The sequence below is a fragment of the Arvicola amphibius genome, chromosome 8 (assembly GCF_903992535.2).
Source record: "Arvicola amphibius chromosome 8, mArvAmp1.2, whole genome shotgun sequence".
NCBI classification, from domain to species: Eukaryota; Metazoa; Chordata; class Mammalia; order Rodentia; family Cricetidae; genus Arvicola; species Arvicola amphibius.
Window position 1 is genome coordinate 119,137,345 of NC_052054.1, and position 21,633 is coordinate 119,158,977.

At 45.8% G+C, this 21,633-nt stretch overlaps 1 protein-coding gene across 3 annotated transcripts in view; it reads left to right on the plus strand.

Annotated features, from left to right (window-relative positions):
* The window catches only part of Mreg (melanoregulin), a 118,334-nt gene that overhangs the window by 23,089 nt on the left and 73,612 nt on the right, over positions 1-21,633 (plus strand). For 2 of the 3 annotated variants that reach the window (XM_038340386.1, XM_038340387.1), the window contains exon 1: positions 5,580-5,878. The exons of the other annotated variant lie outside the window; for it this stretch is intronic. In XM_038340386.1, coding sequence (XP_038196314.1) covers positions 5,784-5,878 — 95 coding nt within the window. In that variant the 5' untranslated portion in view covers positions 5,580-5,783. Of the gene's footprint in view, positions 1-5,579; positions 5,879-21,633 lie in introns of those variants that run through there. 3 annotated transcript variants of the gene reach the window in all.

Below are 21,633 nucleotides of genomic sequence, written 5' to 3' on the forward strand. Positions count from 1 at the left end.
GCTTGGTTTAAATCTGGTTTTAGAGTTAAATGCTTTAAAGATATGTTTAGATTAAAAAGTTATTTAGTATAAATCACAGACTGTGCTCCGTGAAGGTCCCTGGCTGTTCAACAGCCACACGAGACAGTCGGCAGAGGGAGGAAGGCGCCTCCTGCTCAGGACAGAGAGCACGTTGCCCCCGGTGGCGGTTGCTGCGCTGGGCTGGGTGCGAGCTCCTCAGCCGTTGCCCCCGGCGGCGGTAGCCACACCGGGCGTGAGCTCTTCAGCCTCCTCCACCTCGGCCTCCCGCGTTCCCACACTGCCTGAGCTTCCGCGAGCTCAGAAAAACCGGACTCAGAAGTCAGCCGGTAGCGGCTAATCAGGGACGCTGTGCCCAAATGAACACGGCTTGGCCTCGGCTGGCCAGAGCCTCTAGTGGCCCCACGAACCCGGCACCAACTGAATAAGTTGGCTCGATTGGGGAAATAACAGGCTAGCTAAGGGGAAACTCACGCCACAGGAATAGAAAGTCCAAGTTCCGCTGTGTCCCGCGGGAATCGCCTAGAGAGAGCAAGCACCTAGCCTGTCCTGGTTTTTCTCCCGGGCTCCAGGAAGCCACGCCTTAACTAGGTTCCACCTCTTAAAGATGATTGGTTAACAGAGCTTCCCCCGGCACCGGGCACCAGAAAGAGGGTTTGGATTCCCTGGAGTTATAGTTGGTTGTGAGCTACCATGTGGATGTAGGTTCTGAACACCCGTCCTCTGCAGGAGGAGCAAGTTCTCTTAGCTGCTGAGCCATCTCTCCAGTCCCTATTGGCCCTATTGGTGGCCTAGAACTCTCTATATAGACAAGGCTGGCCCCAAACTCACAGAAATCTGCTTACCTCTTGTCTTTAGAGTGCTGGGATTAAAGGTACACACCACCAAGTTAGGAGGCAGAGGCAGGTGAATCTCTGAGTTTGAAGCCAGCCTGGTCCACAGAGTGAATTCCAGGTAAGCCAGGGCTACACAGAGAAACCCTGTCTCAAAAAACAATAAAAACCAAAAAGGCACGTACCACCATTCTTTTTTGAAAAAAATTTAATTATGTATATATGTATGCGTATCTGAGTGTGGCTAATGCACACGTTGTAGGGTGAAAGGGACAACTGGAGCTGGAAATCAACCAATCACTGCGCATCCTGACTCTGAACCCAGAGTCAGTGAAAGAAACGCACCCTGTATTTAAGACCTGGGCCAGGAAAGAAACATCATTATTACTGAACCTAGGACTAAAGACATGTGCCATGACTCTGAAACTAGTGTCAAAAAACACATTTGGTCCTTAGAATCAGAGCCAGTGAAAGAAATATGCCTTGGTCCTAAGTCAAAAAGCTAAAAAGGACCAGTGAAAGAAACACAGTTTGGCCATGAAGTCAGAGCCATCTCTTCTGTCCCCGACCAACTAAACTGACCAATCCCACTTCTCCCTGGGAAAACTCCGCCCCTAAAAAGCCCTATATAATAAGCCTTTCTGCCTCTTGTTAATATTAAAATTGAAAGGCTATTGTTAATCCCTCCCTGGCAGAGGCCGCGACTCTTCTGGACTACTACTTCCCAAATAAATCTCCTCAAGAGAGTCTTGGGTGATGACCTTCATTTGCCAGTATAGATTCAAGAAACTGGCTGGGACATCCATTAGGGAACTGAACTGAAAAACCTTGCTGAGATGTTCCCTAGGGAGCCTCAGCAAGGCAGAGCAGAACAGAAGAACCTTGCTAGAATGCTCTTTAAGAGGGGGTTGAACAAGGCGGGGCAGAAAAAAGTAACTTTCCCCCTGAGTCAGAGGAGATTGCTACATTTCTGCAGGGGCTTCCCCTTTAGCAGAGTGTTAGCCAGAGGAGAAGCAGATAGCTCTGTCAGGACTTTCCCTTAAGGGAACAAAGCAGGACTGAGCTGTGGAAGCTCTCCAGGAGAAGAGCAGGATCACTATATCCTGTGGGGAGACTGCCCCCACCGCACCCCAGCTTCAGGTAGCCTGGCTTCCCCATAGTCAGGACACCAGTCCTCCAAGGCTGAGCTGTCCTGTTGCGGCTCTAAGGGTAACCCGGCTTCCAGATAAGCCAGGATATCTCTGCAACACTACAACTGTAACACATTCCCCTACACACGCGAGTGCATTTACACATAGAAACCAGTGGTATCAGATTCCCCTGAATTGAGAATGAGGGGTAGTTGTAAGTGTTCTGATATGCATACTTGGGAACTGAACACACATCATTTGCAAAGCCAGTATATGCTCCTATTGCTAAGCCATCTTTCTACTCCTGGGCCTTTAAAATGTTTTTATATTTTGTAGTATGTGTGTGCGCGTGCACGTGTGTGCACACTCACACTATGCCATGATGTGCAAGTGGAGGTCCGAGGACAACATTTGGGAGTCATTTCACTTCTACCATGAGTGTCCTGGAGATCAAATTCAGGTCAACAAGTTTGGCTCAAGCACCTTTACTTGCTGAGCCATCTCGTTGGCCCTCCTGGGACTTCTTGGTATGATTTCTCTGAACCATGTTGGTCCTCCTTGGCATCTCTCTCCTGGAGGGGTACAACTCCTAAGTACAGCCATCAACATTAAAGAGAGCTTTCCATGAAAACACTAAAACTATTCAGTGCAGTACACTGATGGTAGAACGTTGACATTTAAATATTTGGATTTTCTTATTTTCCCTCCTGCATGAACCCTCCCCCCCAACTCTCAGTAATTGTTAGTAAATTTCTAAAGACTGGGGGGGGGGGGAGGTGTGAGAGAAGACTCCAAACTATACTGTTTTCAAAACAGACTCAGAGTTTTCCTTGCCATAAAAAAAATCTGAAAATAGAGGCTGGCTTCTGTCCTAACTCTGCCTGGAAAACAAGCAGCTGATGGCTCTGTGACTCACCAGTTGCTCCAGGGGACTGCCAGCTCCCCCGACGTCAGGTGCCCAGGGGCTCTGGGTAAATGTCAGATGCTCCTGTGTGTGGTTGGCGGTGCTGGCATCACCGCAGGCAGTGGAGTAGCTCCTCTCTGAAAAGGGAATCTCCGGCCACCCCGTGAAGGATGTTGGAAAGGGGAAATGGGCTGTCAGACGCGCTCAGACATGAAGCTGAAGGTGGAGGAGGAGTGTTGTGCCTCCAGTAGCTCATGAAAATGAGAGGAGCAGGAAGCAAGTCAGCTCCCGGGAAGACCTTTGACAAAGACTAAGGTGATGAGCTTTAAGAGCCAAAAAAACAGGACTGACTCAATGGCTCTGTGAGGGGAAAGGCAAGCCCCACAGCCTCAGCTGGATCCCTGAACCCTACATGGTGGAAGGTGAGAACCAGTTTCTGCAGGTTGTTCTTAGAACCCCGTATGCGTTGTCAGGGCACTCACACCCCTGCAATAAATAGATGTAGAAAGTGAACTTTAAAAAGGAAACTTCAGCTGCTGGTGGTGGTGCACGTCTTTAATCCCGGCACTCGGGAGGCAGAGGCAGGTGATCTCTGTGAGTTCGAGGCTAGTCTGGTCAATAAGAGCTAGTTCCAGGACAGGTTCCAAAGCTACAGAGAAACCCTGTTTCAAAAATAAATAAATAGAAATAAATAAAAAGGGAACTTCAACTGTTTCATTCATGTCTTAAAATTCAAATTAAAGAGCTGGAGAGCCGGGCGGTGGTGGCGCACGCCTTTAATCCCAGCACTTGGGAGGCAGAGGCAGGCAGATCTCTGTGAGTTCGAGACCAGCCTGGTCTACAAGAGCTAGTTCGAGGACAGGCTCCAAAGCCACAGAGAAACCCTAACTCGGAAGAAAAAAAAAAAAAAGCTGGAGAGATGGCTCAGAGCACAGACTGCTCTTCCAGAGGACCTGGGTTCAATTCCCAACACCCACATGGCAGCTCACAACTGTCTGAAAATGCAGTTCCACAAGTTCTGACACCTTCACATCAATGCACATAAAATGAAGTTAAATAAATCGTTAAAAATTAAAAACTGAACATGATCCTTACTAAGGATGAACATTAACCTCTTGATCTAAGTCATTAAAAAGATCTAGTCTGTAGCTGGGCATGGCGCTGGCCTAACATGAGTATGATCCCTAGCCCTGCATAAAATGGTACGATAGCACACACGTGTAATCTCAGTACTAGGGAGGTTGAGGCAGAAGGATCAGGAATTCAATCAAGGTCATCTTCAGCTGTATAGGAAGTTTGAAGTCATCCTAGGCTACCTGAAAACTTTTCAAAACAAAACACCTGGGGTTGTAACTCAGGAGTAGAATCTGGCATGACCCCTAGGCGAGTGTGCTCACACACTAAAATGCTCAAAAGAGTATAGGCTTTTTGCTGGTTTTAATAACTAATGTATTCATTCACATGTCATAAAACATACCTAGCGCATAGCTGGCAATAAACACTTCTCAAATAAGATTGGCAAAAAAAAAAAGCTTGTATCTTGTATTGGTGAAAATGGACATTCATATACCAGAGTCTAAACTGGAATTGTTCATTGGAGAGCAATTTGTCAAGATTCATCAAAATCAAAGGGGCATCTGTCTTATGACATAGCAATTCAACCACCAAATGGTTATTCTGTTGATGTAGATGCACCCAAGAACATGTTCAGGGCTGTGCACTATGCCCCTACATTTTAGTACAAGATGCTGGGATTGGACTACATATGCACCATCAGGAGTCTGGTTAAATAGTACACTGGCACTCAAAAGGTACACACATTCATTCTGCATGATGCCGAGTGAAACAAGCCAGGCACAAAAATGTGTGCAGTAGAATGATTGAGGGAGATAAATTGGATATGGTAAGCTTCTGTTTGGACATAAAAAAGAGTCAGCCAGGCGTGGTAGCACACGTATTTAATCACAGCACTCGGGGCAGAGGCAGGAGGATCTCTGTGAGTTCAAGGCCAACCTGGCTTACAAAGCTCCAGGACAGCCAGGACTACACAGACAAACTCTGTCTCGAAACACCAAAAAAAAAAAAAAAACAAATAACAAGGGACTGGAGAGATGGCTCAGTGGTTAGGAGCACTGGCCGCTCTTCCAGAGGTCCTGAGTTCAATTCCCAGCACCCACATGGCAGCTCACAACTCCAGTTCAGTTCCAGGGCATCTGACCATCACACCAATGAACATATAATAACAACAATAATAATAAATAAATAATAATAAACAAATAATGAAAGAGAGGAGGGTTTGGGGGGGGCCTAGAGAGATGGCTTAGTGGTTAAGAGCACTTGCCGCTCTTGCAGACGACCTGGATTCTGTCTCCAGTACCTACTTTGGTAGCTCACAAGACCACATCTCTATTATAAACATCACGAAACAATTCCAGAACTCATAAGCGATAACTTTTTTTTAAAAATCCCGTTTAAGGGCTGAAAGTCTGAAAAAAAACTTTTTCAAAGCTTGTATTGTGGGAGACCTTTCACTTGTTCCGCAGCGAAGTCAATTAAAAGGACAGTTGGGCTCTGCCTCGAGCTTTGGACCTCGCGGTGCTTGGCGGCCACCCTCCACCCCTAACCCCACCCCCGCCGCCCGGGTTCTGCGCTGAGGCTGGAGCGCGCTCGCTCCTTAGAGGGCAGCAGCGGGGCGTCACGGGGACGCATGCGCTCCGGTGGCACCCGGGGAATTAAAAGAGAGAGGGAAAAGCTCCCGCAGAAACGCGCGGCTGGCGTCCTCGGCCGCGGCGTGATGCGCACGGCCCGGCCCGTTGACGCCGCGGCCACCCCAGTCCCCGCGCCCCAGCTGCCATCGTGCGCCCGGCTCTGGGAACCGGGTGTCCGTCTTCGCTCCCTATGGGGCTGCGCCGCTGGCTACGGAGCGCCTGCTGCTGCTGCCCGTGCCGGTGCCTGGAGGAACCCGCGCGGCCGGAGAAGGAGCCGCTGGTCAGGTGCGTACCGGCGTGGGCCGGGCCTCGCGGGGTGGGTACCCGATGCCCCCTGAACCGGGCAAGGGGGGTACTGTGAGGTCACAACGCGGCGCCATCCGAGCTTCTTGGCCCCATCTCGGCTGGTCTCCGGCGAGACGTTTTTAGGCTTCAGATCTCTGGGTCAGATGTAGTGTAGCTCAGAAAGCACAGATCCTCAGAGGCAGCTGATGCCCCTGGGAAATGGCACTGATTGGTGCAGGGCTGGGAAAAGAAGTTTCCAGAGACGGGGGTTTCATCGGGTAAAACGGACGAGTGTGGGTTTCTGTGTCACTCAGCAAAAAAAGTTTGGCTATCAATGTCATGACCGAAAGAGGTCGAGTTCAGCGACTGGGCTTAACGAAATCTTTCTCATGATAAAAATAGCGCTGCTTGTACAGTGGATTGCCTATTGACTGTTCATTGTAGCTTAAGCTGTGAAATGTGAGGAAATTTAATGCTCACTACCTATGTTCTAAAAGAAGGCTTGTGAAGGAACAAACAGATTTGTTTGATTTTTGATTTTTTAAACGATGCTTTAATACGTTCACAAGCACAAGGGATAGGAGGAGAAGGGGGGGAGAGAGAGGGGGGGGAGAGAGGGGGGGGGAGAGAGGGGGGGGGAGAGAGAGAGAGAGAGAGATTTTTATTTTTCCTTAAAATGATTTTTCTATTGTGAGTTTGCTGAAATCAAAGTTTCACCAAGTCTTGCCTCAGGGAACAGACTATTTAGAATGAAATTAGGGCACGGGATGTAGGCTGGAATTCCAGGCTCTGTGAACCAGCTCTGTCTGAAACCAGGCTTCTTTATCGAATACCAGGCTTCTACGTCGAATACAATAATGCTTGCACAGCTCTTTCGGAAGCATGACTTACTTACCTTTCCTTATTCTGTCAAGTCCAGACACTTCCCCTGACTCTGGAGAGTTACATAACTGCATCCTGCCTGCCTGTCTGCTTGTATTTTCCAGGGCATTAAGCACCCTGTACTTCCCACTGTAGGAACAATCCGCTCTTAGTCCCTCAAGGCTGGAGGCCAGTAGTGACCTTTTGCCTTCTACCCCTTCCTAAATGCTGGTTTTCAAGCAGTCTTATTTAATCACGTTGCCCTTTTTCATGTTCCTCCTGTGATGTAGGCCTTGGAATTTATCATCTTGTTATTTGGTAAGCACACAAGTATTCTGTGGAATATACCTAGACACACAAGGTGCTATATACATATATAGCTACACAATACACACACACACACACACACACCTCGACCTGTAGACTTAGCTGGCCTCTAACTCACAGAGATCCACTTGCCTCCTGAGAGCTGTGATTAAAGGAGTGTGCCACCTCTCCAGGCTACCACCACTCAGGTGCTGCGTTGTTTTTGCTAATAGCCCTCTCATTTAGATTTCAGGGAGAGACTGAATTATCTACTGTTTATTTATTGATTGATTTTTTTTGGGGGGGGGGGGACAGGGTTTCTCTGTAGCTTTGGAACCTGCCCTGGAACTTGCCCTGTAGGCCAGGCTGACCTTGAACTCTCAGTGGCCTCAGTCCCCCAAGTGCTGGTATTAAAGGTGTGTGCCACCACCGCCTACCTTTAATTTAAAAGGCGATAGAAAACTGTAGAATTTTTTTTCTCAGGACTCCAGGCTTTTGGTTATTATGAAATACAGCCTTCAATTTAGTTTAAGCCACAACTTTGGGTGTTTCCAGGGATTATTTTTTCCTAGGATTGCTATACTTCTAGTAACATTCATTTTGAAATGGAGGCCCTCCCCTTACTTGCTTTATGTCAGTGAATGAAGTCCATAAATTTTATGATTATTATTATTTTAGAAAACAAAACAAGGTTATCCAGGTATGGTGGAGCAGGCCTTTAATCTCAGCACTAGGAAAGTGGAGGCAGGAGAATTGGGTGTTCAGAGCAGTCTTGGCCTGAGAAGTTTATACACAAGGACCTATCTAAATAGAAATGTTTAGAAATTAGGAAGACATATTCATAGCAATGTATTGATGAATCCGGCTACATGGGATGAGTCGCATGCGTGGGTGACTTGGTTATTAAGATTATTTGTGCCCCAGTTTCCTCATACCTTTGTTAAAGGGTGATGATGACAGTGCATACTTCAGAGGATTGCAGGGAGAGAGGAAAGGAGGTCACACATGACAAGGGCTTAATATAGTGCCTGACAGCATAGTAAACACGCAATAAATTTTAATGACTGTTAGTTTTCATTGTTATTCCTCTGAGCATGTGAGTGTGAGTGGACTTACCTCATCTGGTTACGTGTTATTCTGGCGCCGTTTTGATATAAACATTTCAGAAGGGACAGCTTACTAATGGGCACGTGAGGTCGATATACATGTGTCTACAGGTACTTGAGTGTTCTTTTCCACATGAGTCGTGGTTTGAATTCCTTGTTTTAGTTTCTTATTATTGCATATTTATGTGTGTGTAATATGCATGCGTGTTATGATTACATATTTATATGTGTGTGTATGTAGGCATGGTCTAGTGCTTTTGGGTGCACATATGTGCAGGAGTAAGTGCATGTAGAGGCCTGGGGTTGACCTTCCACACTGTATCGAGGCGGGGTCTCTCACTTGTACTCAGAGCATGCTAGCTTGCCACTGGGCTCAGGGATCCCTGGTCTCTGCCTCCTGAGCTGGAATGACAGGCAGATGACCACGCCCACCTGGTATTTATGTGGGTGCTGGGGATACAAACTCTAGTCCTCACATTTATGTGACAAATTCTTCACCTGGTGAGCTATCTCTCCAGCCTATTTTCTAAAAATATACAAGCCATTGTTTTTTTTTTGGTCTGTATGCAAAACCATGAAGCTGTCACTGTTATATTCTTGTTGTTGTTCTTTTTTAATTGTTGTTGTTTTCGAGACAGGGTTTCCTGTGTGACAGCCCTGGTGTCCTGGAACTCGCTCTGCAGACCAGGCTGGTCGCGACTTCACAGAGATCTGTCTGCTTCTGCCTCTCAAGTGCTGGGATTAAAAGTGCTTGCCACCACAACCCAGCCTCTACTATATTTTATTAATGTGTGTGTGTGTGTGTATGTTGGCATACCTTAGCCATGGCTTGTGTGTGTGTGTGTGTGTGTGTGTGTGTGTGTGTTTGTGTAGGGTGTCAGAGGACAATTTTTGGGAGCCAGCTATCTTCTATTCCCATGTGAGTCCTGGAGATTGAACTCAGGTCATCAGGCTTGGCAGAAAGCATAGGCACCTGCGGAGCCATCTACAGCCAGTATTGTACTGTTTAATTCCAGTGTATTTTTTACTCCTCTTGAGAAAAAACACCAGCACGCTTTCTAGAAGCCACTTTTCTCATTTCTCTCACCACTAGTTAGTGGTTACCAAGCAACAAATCATCTGTTTCTTTGGCATTATAGATTTGCCTGTTTTGGACATTTTGTGTAAGTGGGATCACAATTGGCTTTTTGCATGTGGCTTTCTGTACTTAGCATGATGGCTTCACAGCTTATTGTGTTGGAGTGTGTATCAACACTCCATTCTTTTTTTTATAGCCGAATATTATTTATTTGTGTGGATTGATCATACTGTTAATCTATTCACCTGTGATGGGGATTTGGGTTATTTCTACTTCTGCCTTTTACGGATAATGTTTGTGTGTAGGTTTCTGTGTAGACATGGTTTCAGCTCCCTTGGTTAAAGCTCTCAGTGGAACTGCCGGATCACGTGGTCCGAGGACGTGCTGTTCTGTTTTTCAAGAGTCAGGTGCAGTACGGGTGAGGTGAAATCACATGGCCAGATGGCTCACATAAGTGTTGATAACTTTAGTTTTTCATCTCATCTTTTTAATCTTTTCCCTTATAACAAACTTTTTTTTCTAAACAGCCATCTTTGTTCGCGTAGCCACCGTTTACTGCTATAAGATGCTATCCACCTATGTTTTATTTTAGTTCCAGAGCTGTGGTGCCTGGAGGAGAGACCACCTGTGTATGTGGCCTCTTCTGGTCCTTTTCTCAATGCTGCACTTCGGACTCCTGTTAGTCTAGGAACTCCTACTGTCAGTCTCAGCTCGTGTGCCATCTGAACAGTTTCTGACCTTGATCCTTTGGCTTTTCTGGGCTCCATGTCTCTGAGGAGGACAGAGCCTCCTTTCTGTGCCTCCATGTTCTCTCTTCCCGACTTGTCTGTTTCTTCTCCCTTTCTCTACAAGCATTCTGTGTACCATTCATCTTGATGATGCCACGATCTTCAGCTGTTGTTCTCTGGTGTCCTCTGTATCCCACACAGATGTCTTTGAAGAGAAGTTGCCTGTACCCCGCTGCCTTCTTGACTACTGTTGTTGAGACTAACCCCCAAGTCTGTGTTAGGCCTGGGATTATGCGTTTTAGGAACTGTGCTAGGCGGTTTGACTGTGCATGGTTGTGGACAGAGTTTGTGACACACAGCTCTAAAAGCTTTGCTCAAGAGCTGGGGAGATGGTCAGCAGGTAAACATCTTGCCATGATAGCACGAGGGCTGGGGTTTGGATCTCCGGGAATCCACGTGAAAAGCCAGGGGGTTGTGTCAGCCTGTATGCAATCCCAGTGCTTAGTGGGTGGGACTGGGGCTTTCCAGAGCAAGCTGGCTTGGCTAGCAAGACTACTTGAAACTGGGAGATCCAGGGAACAAAAGACCCACCTTAGCAGAGAAGGTGTAAAACAATCAGGAAGAATCTTGATGTCAACCTTGGGTCTCCAAGTGTGCGCATATGCACACAGGCACACACCATACATTCATATGCAAAAGAAATAAAAGCTATGCTTAGAGGCAGTGGAAGGGCAGTTGCTGCATGGGACACGCCCACATAGGCAACATCTATTTATTGAGCTCCTGAAATCAGACTTCTAGTTAGATGCATATTGTGTTTTTGTGCCATGCAGGACACTCATGTCTGTTCCTTCACATTCCCTCCTCCCTGGAGAATAATTTTGTATTTGCTGCTTCTGTCTGTAACCAGCTAGTGAGCTGACTTCCTACCTGCTGCCTCTGCTGCTGTCATGTTTTTTAGCAGTAGCACCTTTTTATAATACACCCCCCCCACCCCGTGTGTGTGTGTGTGTGTGTGTGTGTGTGTGTGTTAGGGTTTGATGTCTTAGATGTCTGGTACTCTGCTCTTTTTTTTTTAAGGTTTATTTATTATGTATACAGCATTCTGTCTGCATGTATGCCTGCACACCAGAGGAGAGCACCAGACTTTATCATAGGTGGTTGTGAGCCACCATGTGGTTGCTGGGAATTGAACTGAGGACCTCTGGAAGAGCAGCTAGTGCTCTTAACCTCTGAGCCATCTCTCCAGCCTGGTACTCTGTTCTTTTACATCACACATTGTTTTGAGACAGGGTCTGACAGAATCTAGAACTAGGCTGGCAGCCGACCAGCCTCAGTGACCCTCCTGTCTCTATCCGCTTGAAGCACTGGGAGTACAGGAGTGTGAGCATGGTCATACCCAGCCTTTTACATGGATGCTTGTGATCTGAACTCAGGTCTTCATGCTTGTGTAGCAAGTGCTTGTACTTGTTGGATTATCTCTCCAGTTTCTTATTTTCTTTCCTTTTGAGAAACTTTGCTGGTGTTGTAAGGACCACTTCAGTCACTCTTTTTTTTTTTTTTTTTTTTTTTTCTTGGTTTTTCGAGACAGGGTTTCTCTGTAGCTTTGGAGCCTGTCCTGGAACTAGCTCTTGTAGACCAGGCTGGCCTCGAACTCACAGAGATCCGCCTGCCTCTGCCTCCCGAGTGCTGGGATTAAAGGCGTGCGCCACCGCCGCCCGGCCCTTCAGTCACTCTTTCTGAGGACATGTCGGGAAGTCTCCCTAAAAGGTCAAGGCGTCTCTTTATTTTACCCGGAGGCCTCTTCCTGCCTTCTGCAAGCTATCACAGTTATAAGGTGTATATTATAAGCCCGTCTAAACTAGATTCTCAGGCAAGCATCTGGAGCCTGAATCCTTATCACTTTCGTACCTCCTGTGGTACCCAGCACAGAGAATCACAATGGAGTAAGAATAGAATAAAATTATTTTTGACTATTAATAGCTATCCATTTATTAATTGCTTGCTAAGTGTAATTTAAAAAATTATGATGACTGATAAAGAAGACAGCAACAATTATGACATGGGCCTTCAGAAGGATGATGATGTCCCTGCTACCTGTCACTGTTGTATGTACCCTCAACTTCATCTTTCCACCTTCAAAGGTGAAAATGAAATCTGTTATGCATTCTTAAACTTTATGTACAAGGTGCATATTGCATTCAGGCTCTTATATAAGTGAGATTTCTTTGCATATATTGACATTTAATTGTTTGTGACCAAAAGAGATAGATGTTAGCTTTCTATTCATAAATGAGGAGTCCTTCTGGGCCATGGTGGCACATACCCTTAAGCCCAGTACTCAGGAAGCAGAGAAAGGCTGATCTCTGAGTTCGAAGTCAGTCTGGTCTACAGAGTGAGTTCCAAGATAGACTCCAAAGACAGAAACCCTGTCTTGAAAAAAACAAAAACAAAACAAAACAAAACAACAACAACAAAAAATCCCAACAGAATCCTGAGCATAAAAATTAAATAGTAAATTCAAGGTTATAACTAATAAGAGAGACTGTATTTAAAAACCAGTCTTGCAGCTGGAAAGGTGGCTCAGCAGTTAAGAACTTGGTTTCTCAGACTGGAGAGTTGGTTCAGTGGTTAAAAGCACTGGCAGCTCTTCCAGAGGCCCCGAGTTCAATACACAGCAACCACATGGTGGTTCATAACCATCTGTAATGAGATCTGGTGCCCTCTTCTGGCCAGCATGTCTACCTGCAGGCTGAACACTGTATACATAGGACAGGGTTTCCGCTGTAGTTTTAGAGCCTGTCCTGGAACTAGCTCTTGTAGACCAGGCTGGCCTCGAACTCACGGAGATCTGCCTGCCTCCCAAGTGCTGGGATTAAAGGCGTGTGCCACCACCAGTGGCTATAAATAAAATCTTAAAATTTTTTTTCATCAAAAAAAAGTGAGAGAGCATGGCTTGTTCTTCTAAGAGGACTTGGGTTTGATTTCTAGCACCCACATGGCGACTCATGACTATCTGTAACTCCAGTTCCAAGGGTTCCCTCATGTGGCCTCTGAGGGAACCAGCCGTGTACACAGTGTACAGTCATGCAGGCAAAACACTCAAAAACAAAATAAAAAAAAATTTTTTTTGATTTTTTTTTTTTTTTTGAGACAGGGTTTCTTTGTGTAACAGCCCCGCTGGCTGTCCTGGAACTTGCTTTGTAGACCAGACTTGCCTTGAACTCACTGAACCTGCCTGCCTCTACCGGGATCCCGAGTGCTGGGATTAAAGGCCAGCGCTACCTCTACCCAACTGGGGACGGAAGTCTTTTAAGTATTGAATCACAGTAGAGTGATCTTGTCACCCGTCCACATAAGGTTCCGTGTGCCACCGTTCCCTACACTGACCACATTCTTAAAGTAGGGTAAGAAGTGATTTGATTAGCATCCGTGAAGCATGGCATTGAGGAGAGGGCAATGATGATGGCTTGAGGTGGCTGCGTCAGTGGTCACCAGTCTCTGAAATCCTGAATGACTTCACCTTGGTCTGCTCAACACTCAATGTTACTAATTATAAGAAACGTGGGGTTCAGATCGAGAATGTCACAATAACAACGTGGTATCTTACAGCCACAGAAATGTGCTCCTTCATGGTTCTGTGTGTAAGTCTGAAATCAAGGTGTTGGTGGGGCCACAATCGCTTGGATGACTGCAGCGATTCCTACAGTGAGTATTTCTTCTCGTTTCCAGCTTTGGGGCTACCTGGTGTCTCCTGGCTGATGGCAGCACAGTTTAATCTCTTCCGCGGTCTGCCATGCTTCTTTCTTAGCCTTACACTTCTTTCTCACTTTTGAGGACCTGATCATTGAGTTTAGTGACATCCCTAAAATCTAGGATGATTTCATCTTAATATTAATTAATAACATCATTAAAACCTGTATTCCCAAGTCAGATCTCATTCATAGGTTCTGGAGATTAGCACCTGGACATACCTTTTGTGGTCTATCCAACTTAAACTTGCTGCAGAATATGTGGGAAAAAAATGAATGACCTAAGGCTTGTGCATGCTGAGGAAAGCTAGGGCTTTGTGTGTGCCGGGTAAGAACCCTTAAACAGTGAGCCCTTGGCCATTCAAATAGTTTATTTTTTTAACTTCACTTTTGTAACATGATTTCCCTCTATCCCTTATAGAAGCATGCCCTTGCTGTGAAAAATCTACCCGAGTATGAGTTGTGACCCCCAAAGCCTTTGCTGCAGACACTGGTAGGCAGAGAGAAGCCCAGGTCATCTGATACCATACAGCCTCTTGACACACTACCAGAGGCCTTGGAAGAGGCCAGGAAAGTGCCACATGTAACAGCATCTCTTGTATGTGTTGGTGCCTTTTCAGGGAAAGGAATTCTTGCTCCTCCTTTTTATTATTACCTGATAATCACTGGGAAGTGTCATCATTTTCTGGGTATTCAAAGACAAAAGCAGCAGAAAGAACCACCAGGCGTCCTTAAGTCTTTCTGTAGCCCAGGCAGGCATCAGACATCCTGAATAGCTGGGGTTACATGCCTGAGCCACAGGCCTGGTTTAAACTGTTAACTGTTGGTGTTTCTCTATTAAGCCACTAGAATGGGTGCAGAAGCTTCCAAATACCCTGCTTCCTGCCTCAGCACCGACCTGAAGCTCCACAATGCTCACACTGTTGGGCAAAAAACAGACAAGAAATGTGGGGCTTCATTTTTCTTCAGTGCCTGGATGCCAGTTATGGAAAATAAATGAGATCTCAGTTTGCTCAGTTATTTTGTGTACACAGAAAGGTTGTTTAGGAAGGGATGGAATTTCTCTGAATGTTCCTCAGGCCATATAGGCCTGATGTAGTTTGAGCCATCCTACTCAGGACTCTGACGAGGGCGAGTCTCGAGGAAGCATCCTGACATTTCATCTTCCCTGAGCCCTCCCTAATCCTTCTCAGGTCGCCTTCATGGTCATGCTGTAGTAGGCACTGTTGAAAGGGCTTTGTGTTTGTTAGCTGAATATTGCCCTAACCTATGAGACACAGTTGTTTGCCACAGTCTATGAAGTTCCCTCCACACCAAATGAAGAGATACCAAACCCCTGTTCCAGAAGGTAAGTTATGTTCCCGCTAGTGAATTCACCAACTGCTCAACATGTAATCAACATGTAATCTTTCATGTGTCTGTTGAATGACACCTCACTGTTGGTTATTGACATTGAATTCATGGGGAACGGCTGCTGTATGTCACGTGTGCATGGGGCTTATTTAGCACGTCTTATATTATTTTGTTTTATAGAACCTAAACTGACACCAGGGTGGTGGTGGTACACACCTTTAATCCCAGCACTCGGGAGGCAAAAGCAGGTGGATCTCTGTGTTCGAGGCCAGACTGGTCTACAAGAGCTAGTTCCATGACAGGAACATGCTAGTTCCAGGGCTGTTACACAGAGAAACCGTGTCAGTAAAAAAAAAAAATTAAAAAAAAAGAACCCAAACTGACCTCAGACTTGCTGTGTAACTGAAGATGCTCTTGAACTTTTGATCTTTCTGCCTCTACCTTCCAAGTGCTAGGATTATAGGCCCATACTACCATATTTAATACATTCAGTGCTGGGGCTCGAACCCTAGAGATTTGTGCCATGTGAGATGAGTATCTACCACTGAACCAGCTCTCCACCCCATACACACGTTTCTCCACATTTCAGTATCACCCGGGGGGCATTCTAAACAGCCAGGTCACCAGTGAAAAATGCAAACTACGCCGCAATCAAACATTTACCCCTATTTTACAGGGTGGGCTTTTGTGCCTGTGAGTTGATTGAGTTATGTGTATTACAGAAAGGAAAGTTGTTGCCAACACTCGAGTCAGGGTGTTGCCTGTCCAGCCTCAGCTGGGAATGTTTACCTGAGCTTTTGTTTCTCTGACTGCACATGTATGACTTTAAAACTATCAATTTTAGTATCAGTGTTAGGGTTATAGGTAAATTTCAGTTTTTCCAATTCAGGTTCTGTGGCTAAGGAGGATCAACAAGCATCTAGGCTTAGCATTAGAAGAAACTGAGGCACAGAGTTCAGTAACTTGCTGACAGGCATGGACAGCTGAGTCAGGAGTCACGTCCTCTTAGAGTTTGGTGTCACTGTGAGAGCAGAGCTCTTCCAGGATGCAGGGGGCATCTCCAGCCGCTTATACACTGTGTGCTAGAAATTGTGTGTTGAACATGAGAATTTCCTTGAACTGTGGTAGCCTGGGGTCCAGAACCCCAGCCCCTTTCTCTGTCCCGAGGCTGGAGACGAGGTGCCAGTATGGAGGAAGGACGCGGTGAGGGATCGCGGCATTTGAAGGGGTCATCCTCTGCTTAGAAGTGCGTCACCTCTTGCATGTGCAGAGTTTTTTATTTTACAGGGAGCACTCCCATGACCTTCGAGTTGATGGACTCACATTCACCCTTAGAGAGGCTTATGAAAAGCTGGCAGGGGTGTTGATGTCGGTGAGCCATCTCAGTCTAGTGCCCAGATGGCCCGATTTTCCTCTTGCAGCACACTGTTGGATTTGCAGAGCTAGCCCTCAGCAGCCCTGACTTCCTGTGCTGCAGGTTACAGTCTGCCACAGCCCTAGCCAGAGAGTGATTCACAGGAGTTAGCGGAGACATTCGGGGTCCCACTGTGGGACGGTGCCTGGATCCACGTTTCCCATTCTAGGGCTCTTACATTTACCTTCTTGAGACATAAGCAAAGATGGAAAATGTGGGGCTATTCCTGGAACTTAGAGGTTGATGGCTCTATAAGAAGTCAGCCATTCACTAATCACAGGACATTTTTCTTTATGGTTGAAACACTTTTACAATATTTAATTCTGGTCGGCTTGGAACTTACTATGTAGACTGGGGTTATCCAAACTCATGGGAATCCTTCTCCCAAATGCTGGGTTTAGAGGCACATTACCATTTCAATATATGGTTGTTTTGTCTGCGTGACTGTCTGCGGATCACGTGTTTGCCCAAGAGGGCCAGAAGAAGACTTCAGATCCTCTGGAAATGGGAGTTACTGGTAGTTCTAAGCCACCGTGTGGGGGCGGGGAACTGAACTCAGTCCTCTGAACAGCACTCGGTGCCCCTAACTACTGAGCCATTTCTCCCGCTCCCACAAGGAGGGCTTCTAAAGCTTTTCTTCTCTGGTAACCCACAACCACAACCCCTGTTCTCCTTTTGTGCCATGTATCAATTAGTCACGTGATACTGGAAGGTCCCTAGAAGGTGACTTTTCTTTCAACTAGTCAGATGGCCTGGGAAGATCCCTAGAAGGTGACATTTCTTCCTGTTGAACATCATATGATCTATGTTTCCTGGAACTTTCTAAACATCTTGAAGTGATCTTATCACTACACCTTGTGTAAAAAGTAAACTCTGCTTAAAATACTTTATTAGAGATGTAAGAATATTTAGCTAGGCTACTAAATATCTGGACTGGGGCAGTTATATAACGTATATTCTATTTTTTTCCCAAAGGGAAAAAAAGTTTTGATGAGACATTGTACCTAAATATTATACCTCTTTCAATGTTTGGCAGGTATCCTGAATTCTGTATTAAGGTTTTATTTTATTTTGTTTTGTTGAGACAAGGTCTCATATGTAGCTCTGGCTGTCCTGGAACTCACTAAGTAGATGAGGCTGGCCTCGAATTTACAGAGATCCATCAGTAGATGCCTCTCAAGTGCTGGGCTTAACATGTATATGTTTAAATGATATCACAGACAAAAGACATTTGGTATAAAGAATGGTACAGGGCATGCTCCTGTAACCACCAATCAAGAGATGGATGTCACTACCCCCATTCCCTCCCGGATCTTATCTAGAGTTTTATCAGAGTTGTGTCCTTGTTTTTCTTTATAGCCTTATCACCTCTCTGAGCAGTTGAAAGATCTCATCTGGTTTTGCCTTTGAACTTCACCCAGATGGGATCAAACCCTGAGCATTCTCAAGTGCCTCTCTTGGCTCCACTTTGTAGATTCATTCACGCTCTTGTGGTGAGCTCGCTGCGTGGTTCTTCCTGCTGCACGGTGTCTCCCATTGCACTCAGCCTTTCTATTATTGGACTTGAGGGTGGTTTCTAGTTTTGTGCTACTGTAGCATGTTTCTAAGGTCAGCACAGACCATGAAATTATTCACCCCACCTCCTGGTTCTTTAGATATGCGAAACAAATCCCTAACTCTGGGAATCCCTCAGGCTTTTTACCCTATCTGGCTAGGACATTCTTTCTCTGGCTGCCTGCATGGATAACTCCCACTGTTCCTGCATTTTATCAGACAGTTCTTCCTGACTGCCATGCCCAGCCCTGCTCATCCGCTCTTTCTGAACCTCTCTGTGTATTTCTCCACAGTCCTGGCTGTCATCTGATAGGAACACATGTGCTTATCATCTGTTTCTCCCACAAGACTCTCAGCCTGATTTTCGTCCATTTAATCAGCTGAGCAGTGTGAACAGTTTTCCGTGAGTTCGGTGGTGTGGATGTCGGCCTCATCACTGCTGCTTAGAGGCCTGTGAACTTGGGAAACAAATGTTCAACAATTCAGCAAATATTTCTTATCTGTTGGGTGCCAGGTGCTATGATAGACGCTGGCAATAAACCACTGAGCAAAAAGCATGGACAGAACCCAGGCCTTGTGTGTCCTCTATGGCGGAAAACAAAGGGCACAGTAGACAGTAAGAATAACAAGCAAAGTAGGAATTATGTCTGTACTAAGAGAAAGGATAGAGCTGAAGAGGAATGGTCACAGTAGATTGGTGAGAGCAGGCCTCGAGCAGGGGATGTGTGGAGGGGGAGAGGCTGCCAGCGTCTGGACGAAACTGGGCAGGTCCATAGATCAGAGGGCAAGCAGGACCTGATTCACGTTTTGGAAGAATCAGTTGCTTTCCGGCTGTTGGATTAAGAACAGAAAAACCAGGTTGGAGAAATGGCTCAGCTGTTAAGAAAGAAACTTTGCTGCTTTCAGATCCACAGGGCAGCTCACAACTATTTGTAATTTCAGTTTTAGGGGATCGGATGCCCTTTTTCTGGATTATCTGGACACCAGATACACATGTGGTACAATATATACATATAGGCAAAAACACTTATACACTTAAAACATGGAAGGAAGGGAAGAATAGACTAGAAAAATAAACTCCTACAGGAATTCCTGTGGTTAGTGGGGAGGTGGGTTTTATTTGTTTGTTTGTTTTGGTTTTTCGAGACAGGGTTTCTCTGTAGTTTTGAAGCCTGTCCTGGAACTCACTCTGAAGACCAGGCTGGCCTTGAACTCACCTAACTCTGCTTGTCTCTGCCTGCCATGTATTGGGATTGAAGGCGTGTACCACCACTGCCCGCTTAAGTAGGTATTTTTTGAACACAGAACCAGTAGGATTTTTTTTTTTTGGACTTCCGACAGGCGTTGAGGGATTCAGGATAGCTTTGTGTTTTTCTTTTTCTTTTTTTTATTGAAAATTTCCATCTTCTCCCCTTCTCCTCCCCCTTCCCTCCCCTCCCCTCCACTCATACCCCCAGTCCCTCCCTCTCTAGGCCAAGGAGCCATCAGGGTTCCCTTTACTATGTTAAGTCCAAGGTTTTCCCAACTCCCTCCAGGTCCAGGAAGGTGAGCAACCAAGCTGAGAAGGCCCACACAGAGCCCATCCACGCCATAGAATCCAAGCCCATCGCCATTGTCCTTGGCTTCTCAGTCAGCCTCCACCGTAGGCCACATTCAGAGAGTCAGGTTTGGTCGCATGTTCCATCAGTCCCGTTCCAACTGGAGTTGGTGATCTCCCGTTAGTTTTGTCCCACCGTCTCCATGGGTGAACGCACCCCTCACGGTCCTGACTTTCTTTCTCATGTTCAACCTCCTTCTGCTCCTCATCAGGACCTTGAGAGTTCAGTCCAGTGCTCCAGTGTGGGGCTCTGTCTCTATCTCCATCCATCGCCAGGTGAAGGTTCTATGGTGATATGCAAGAAATTTATCAGTATGGCTATAGGATCTGGCCTTTTCCAGCTCCCTCTCCTCAGCTGCCCAAGGAACTAGCTGGGGGCATCTCCTTGGATACCTGGGAACCCCTCTAGAGTCAAGTCTCTTGACAACCCTCAGATGGCTCCCTTAATTAAGATATATGCTTCCCTACTCCCATATCCACCCTTCCTATATCCCAAGCATCCTATTCCCCCAAGCTCTCCCCATTCTCCCCTTCACACTTTTCTCTCCCCATCTGCCCTTGGCCCTGTCCCACCCCACCCCCAAGTTCCCAATTTTTGCCCGGCGATCTTGTCTACTTCCAATATCCAGGAGGATTACAATATGTTTTTCTTTGGGTTCATCTTCTCAAGGATCCCAAATTAAGGCTCGATGTCCTTTAATTATGGCTAGAACCCGATTATGAGTGAGTACATCCCATGTTCATCTTTTTGGGTCTGGGTTACCTCACTCAGAATAGTGATTTCTATTTCTATCCATTTGCATGCAAAATTCAAGATGTCATTGTTTTTTTACTGCTGAGTAGTATTCTAACATGTATATATTCCAGTTTCTTCATCCATTCTTTCACTGAAGGGCATCTAGGTTGTTTCCAGGATCTGGCTATTACAAATAATGCTGCTATGAACATAGTTGAGCAGATGCTTTTGCAGTATGATTGGGCATCTCTTCAGTAAATTCCCAAGAGTGGAATTACTGGGTCCTTGTTGAAGGAGCGGCAGGGCCGCGTCCCGCAACCTGGCTAGCTTTACCCAAAATAATTACACAGAAACTGTATTCTTTTAAAACACTGTCTGGCCCATAGTTTCAGCCTCTTATTGGCTAATTAACCCATATTTAGTAATCCATGTAGCACCACGAGGTGGTCGCTTATCAGAAGAGATCTTAACCTGCGCCCATCTTGGAGAGGAGAGGCATGGCGACTGCTTATGGCGACTGCTTATGGCGACTGCCTGAAGCATCTCCCCAACTCTGCTTCCTTTTTCCCACAATTCTGTTCTGTCAATTCTGCCTCCCTAATTTTCTGTTCTCTTAAAGGGCCAAGGCAGTTTCTTTATTAATTAACCAATGAAAGTAACATAGACAGATAACTCTCCTCCATCATTTCCCCTTTTTCTGTTTAAACAAAAAAGAAAGGCTTTCATTTTAACATAGTAAAATTACATATAGCATAACAGTTATCAAGCAAGAATTACAGTTACAATATTTATATCTATTTTATCTTTTATCATAACTAAGGAAAACTATAACTACCTATTTATTCTTCAACTCCATCAAAGACTCCAGAAGGATATAATACTACCTAAGTAAACAAGAAATAAGTAACTTTTAAACTCTAGAAATGACAGAGACAACTTGCTGCCTGGACAGTCACCTAAAGTTTCTCTGTACCGTTGGGGCATCCATCTTCGGCCTTCAGGCCCATAGTGTCCAGCAGATATTTCCATGAAGCAGGAAATTCCAAAGACAGTTCAGTCACTTTCTGCTGTGTCCTGCAGAACATCTCGCAGACTCTTTCATGAATCAGGAAACCCGAAGGATCATCTTCCCTTTAGGCAAATTCAGCAGTCCTCTCTCTGCAGGTTCTTTGTGTCCAATTTATGTAACAGTCCAGGCAAGAGCAGTTTCTTGCCCAAATGGCTATCAAACTCCATAAGGAGCCTCTTCGATGCCCATCTTCCTCTTGAA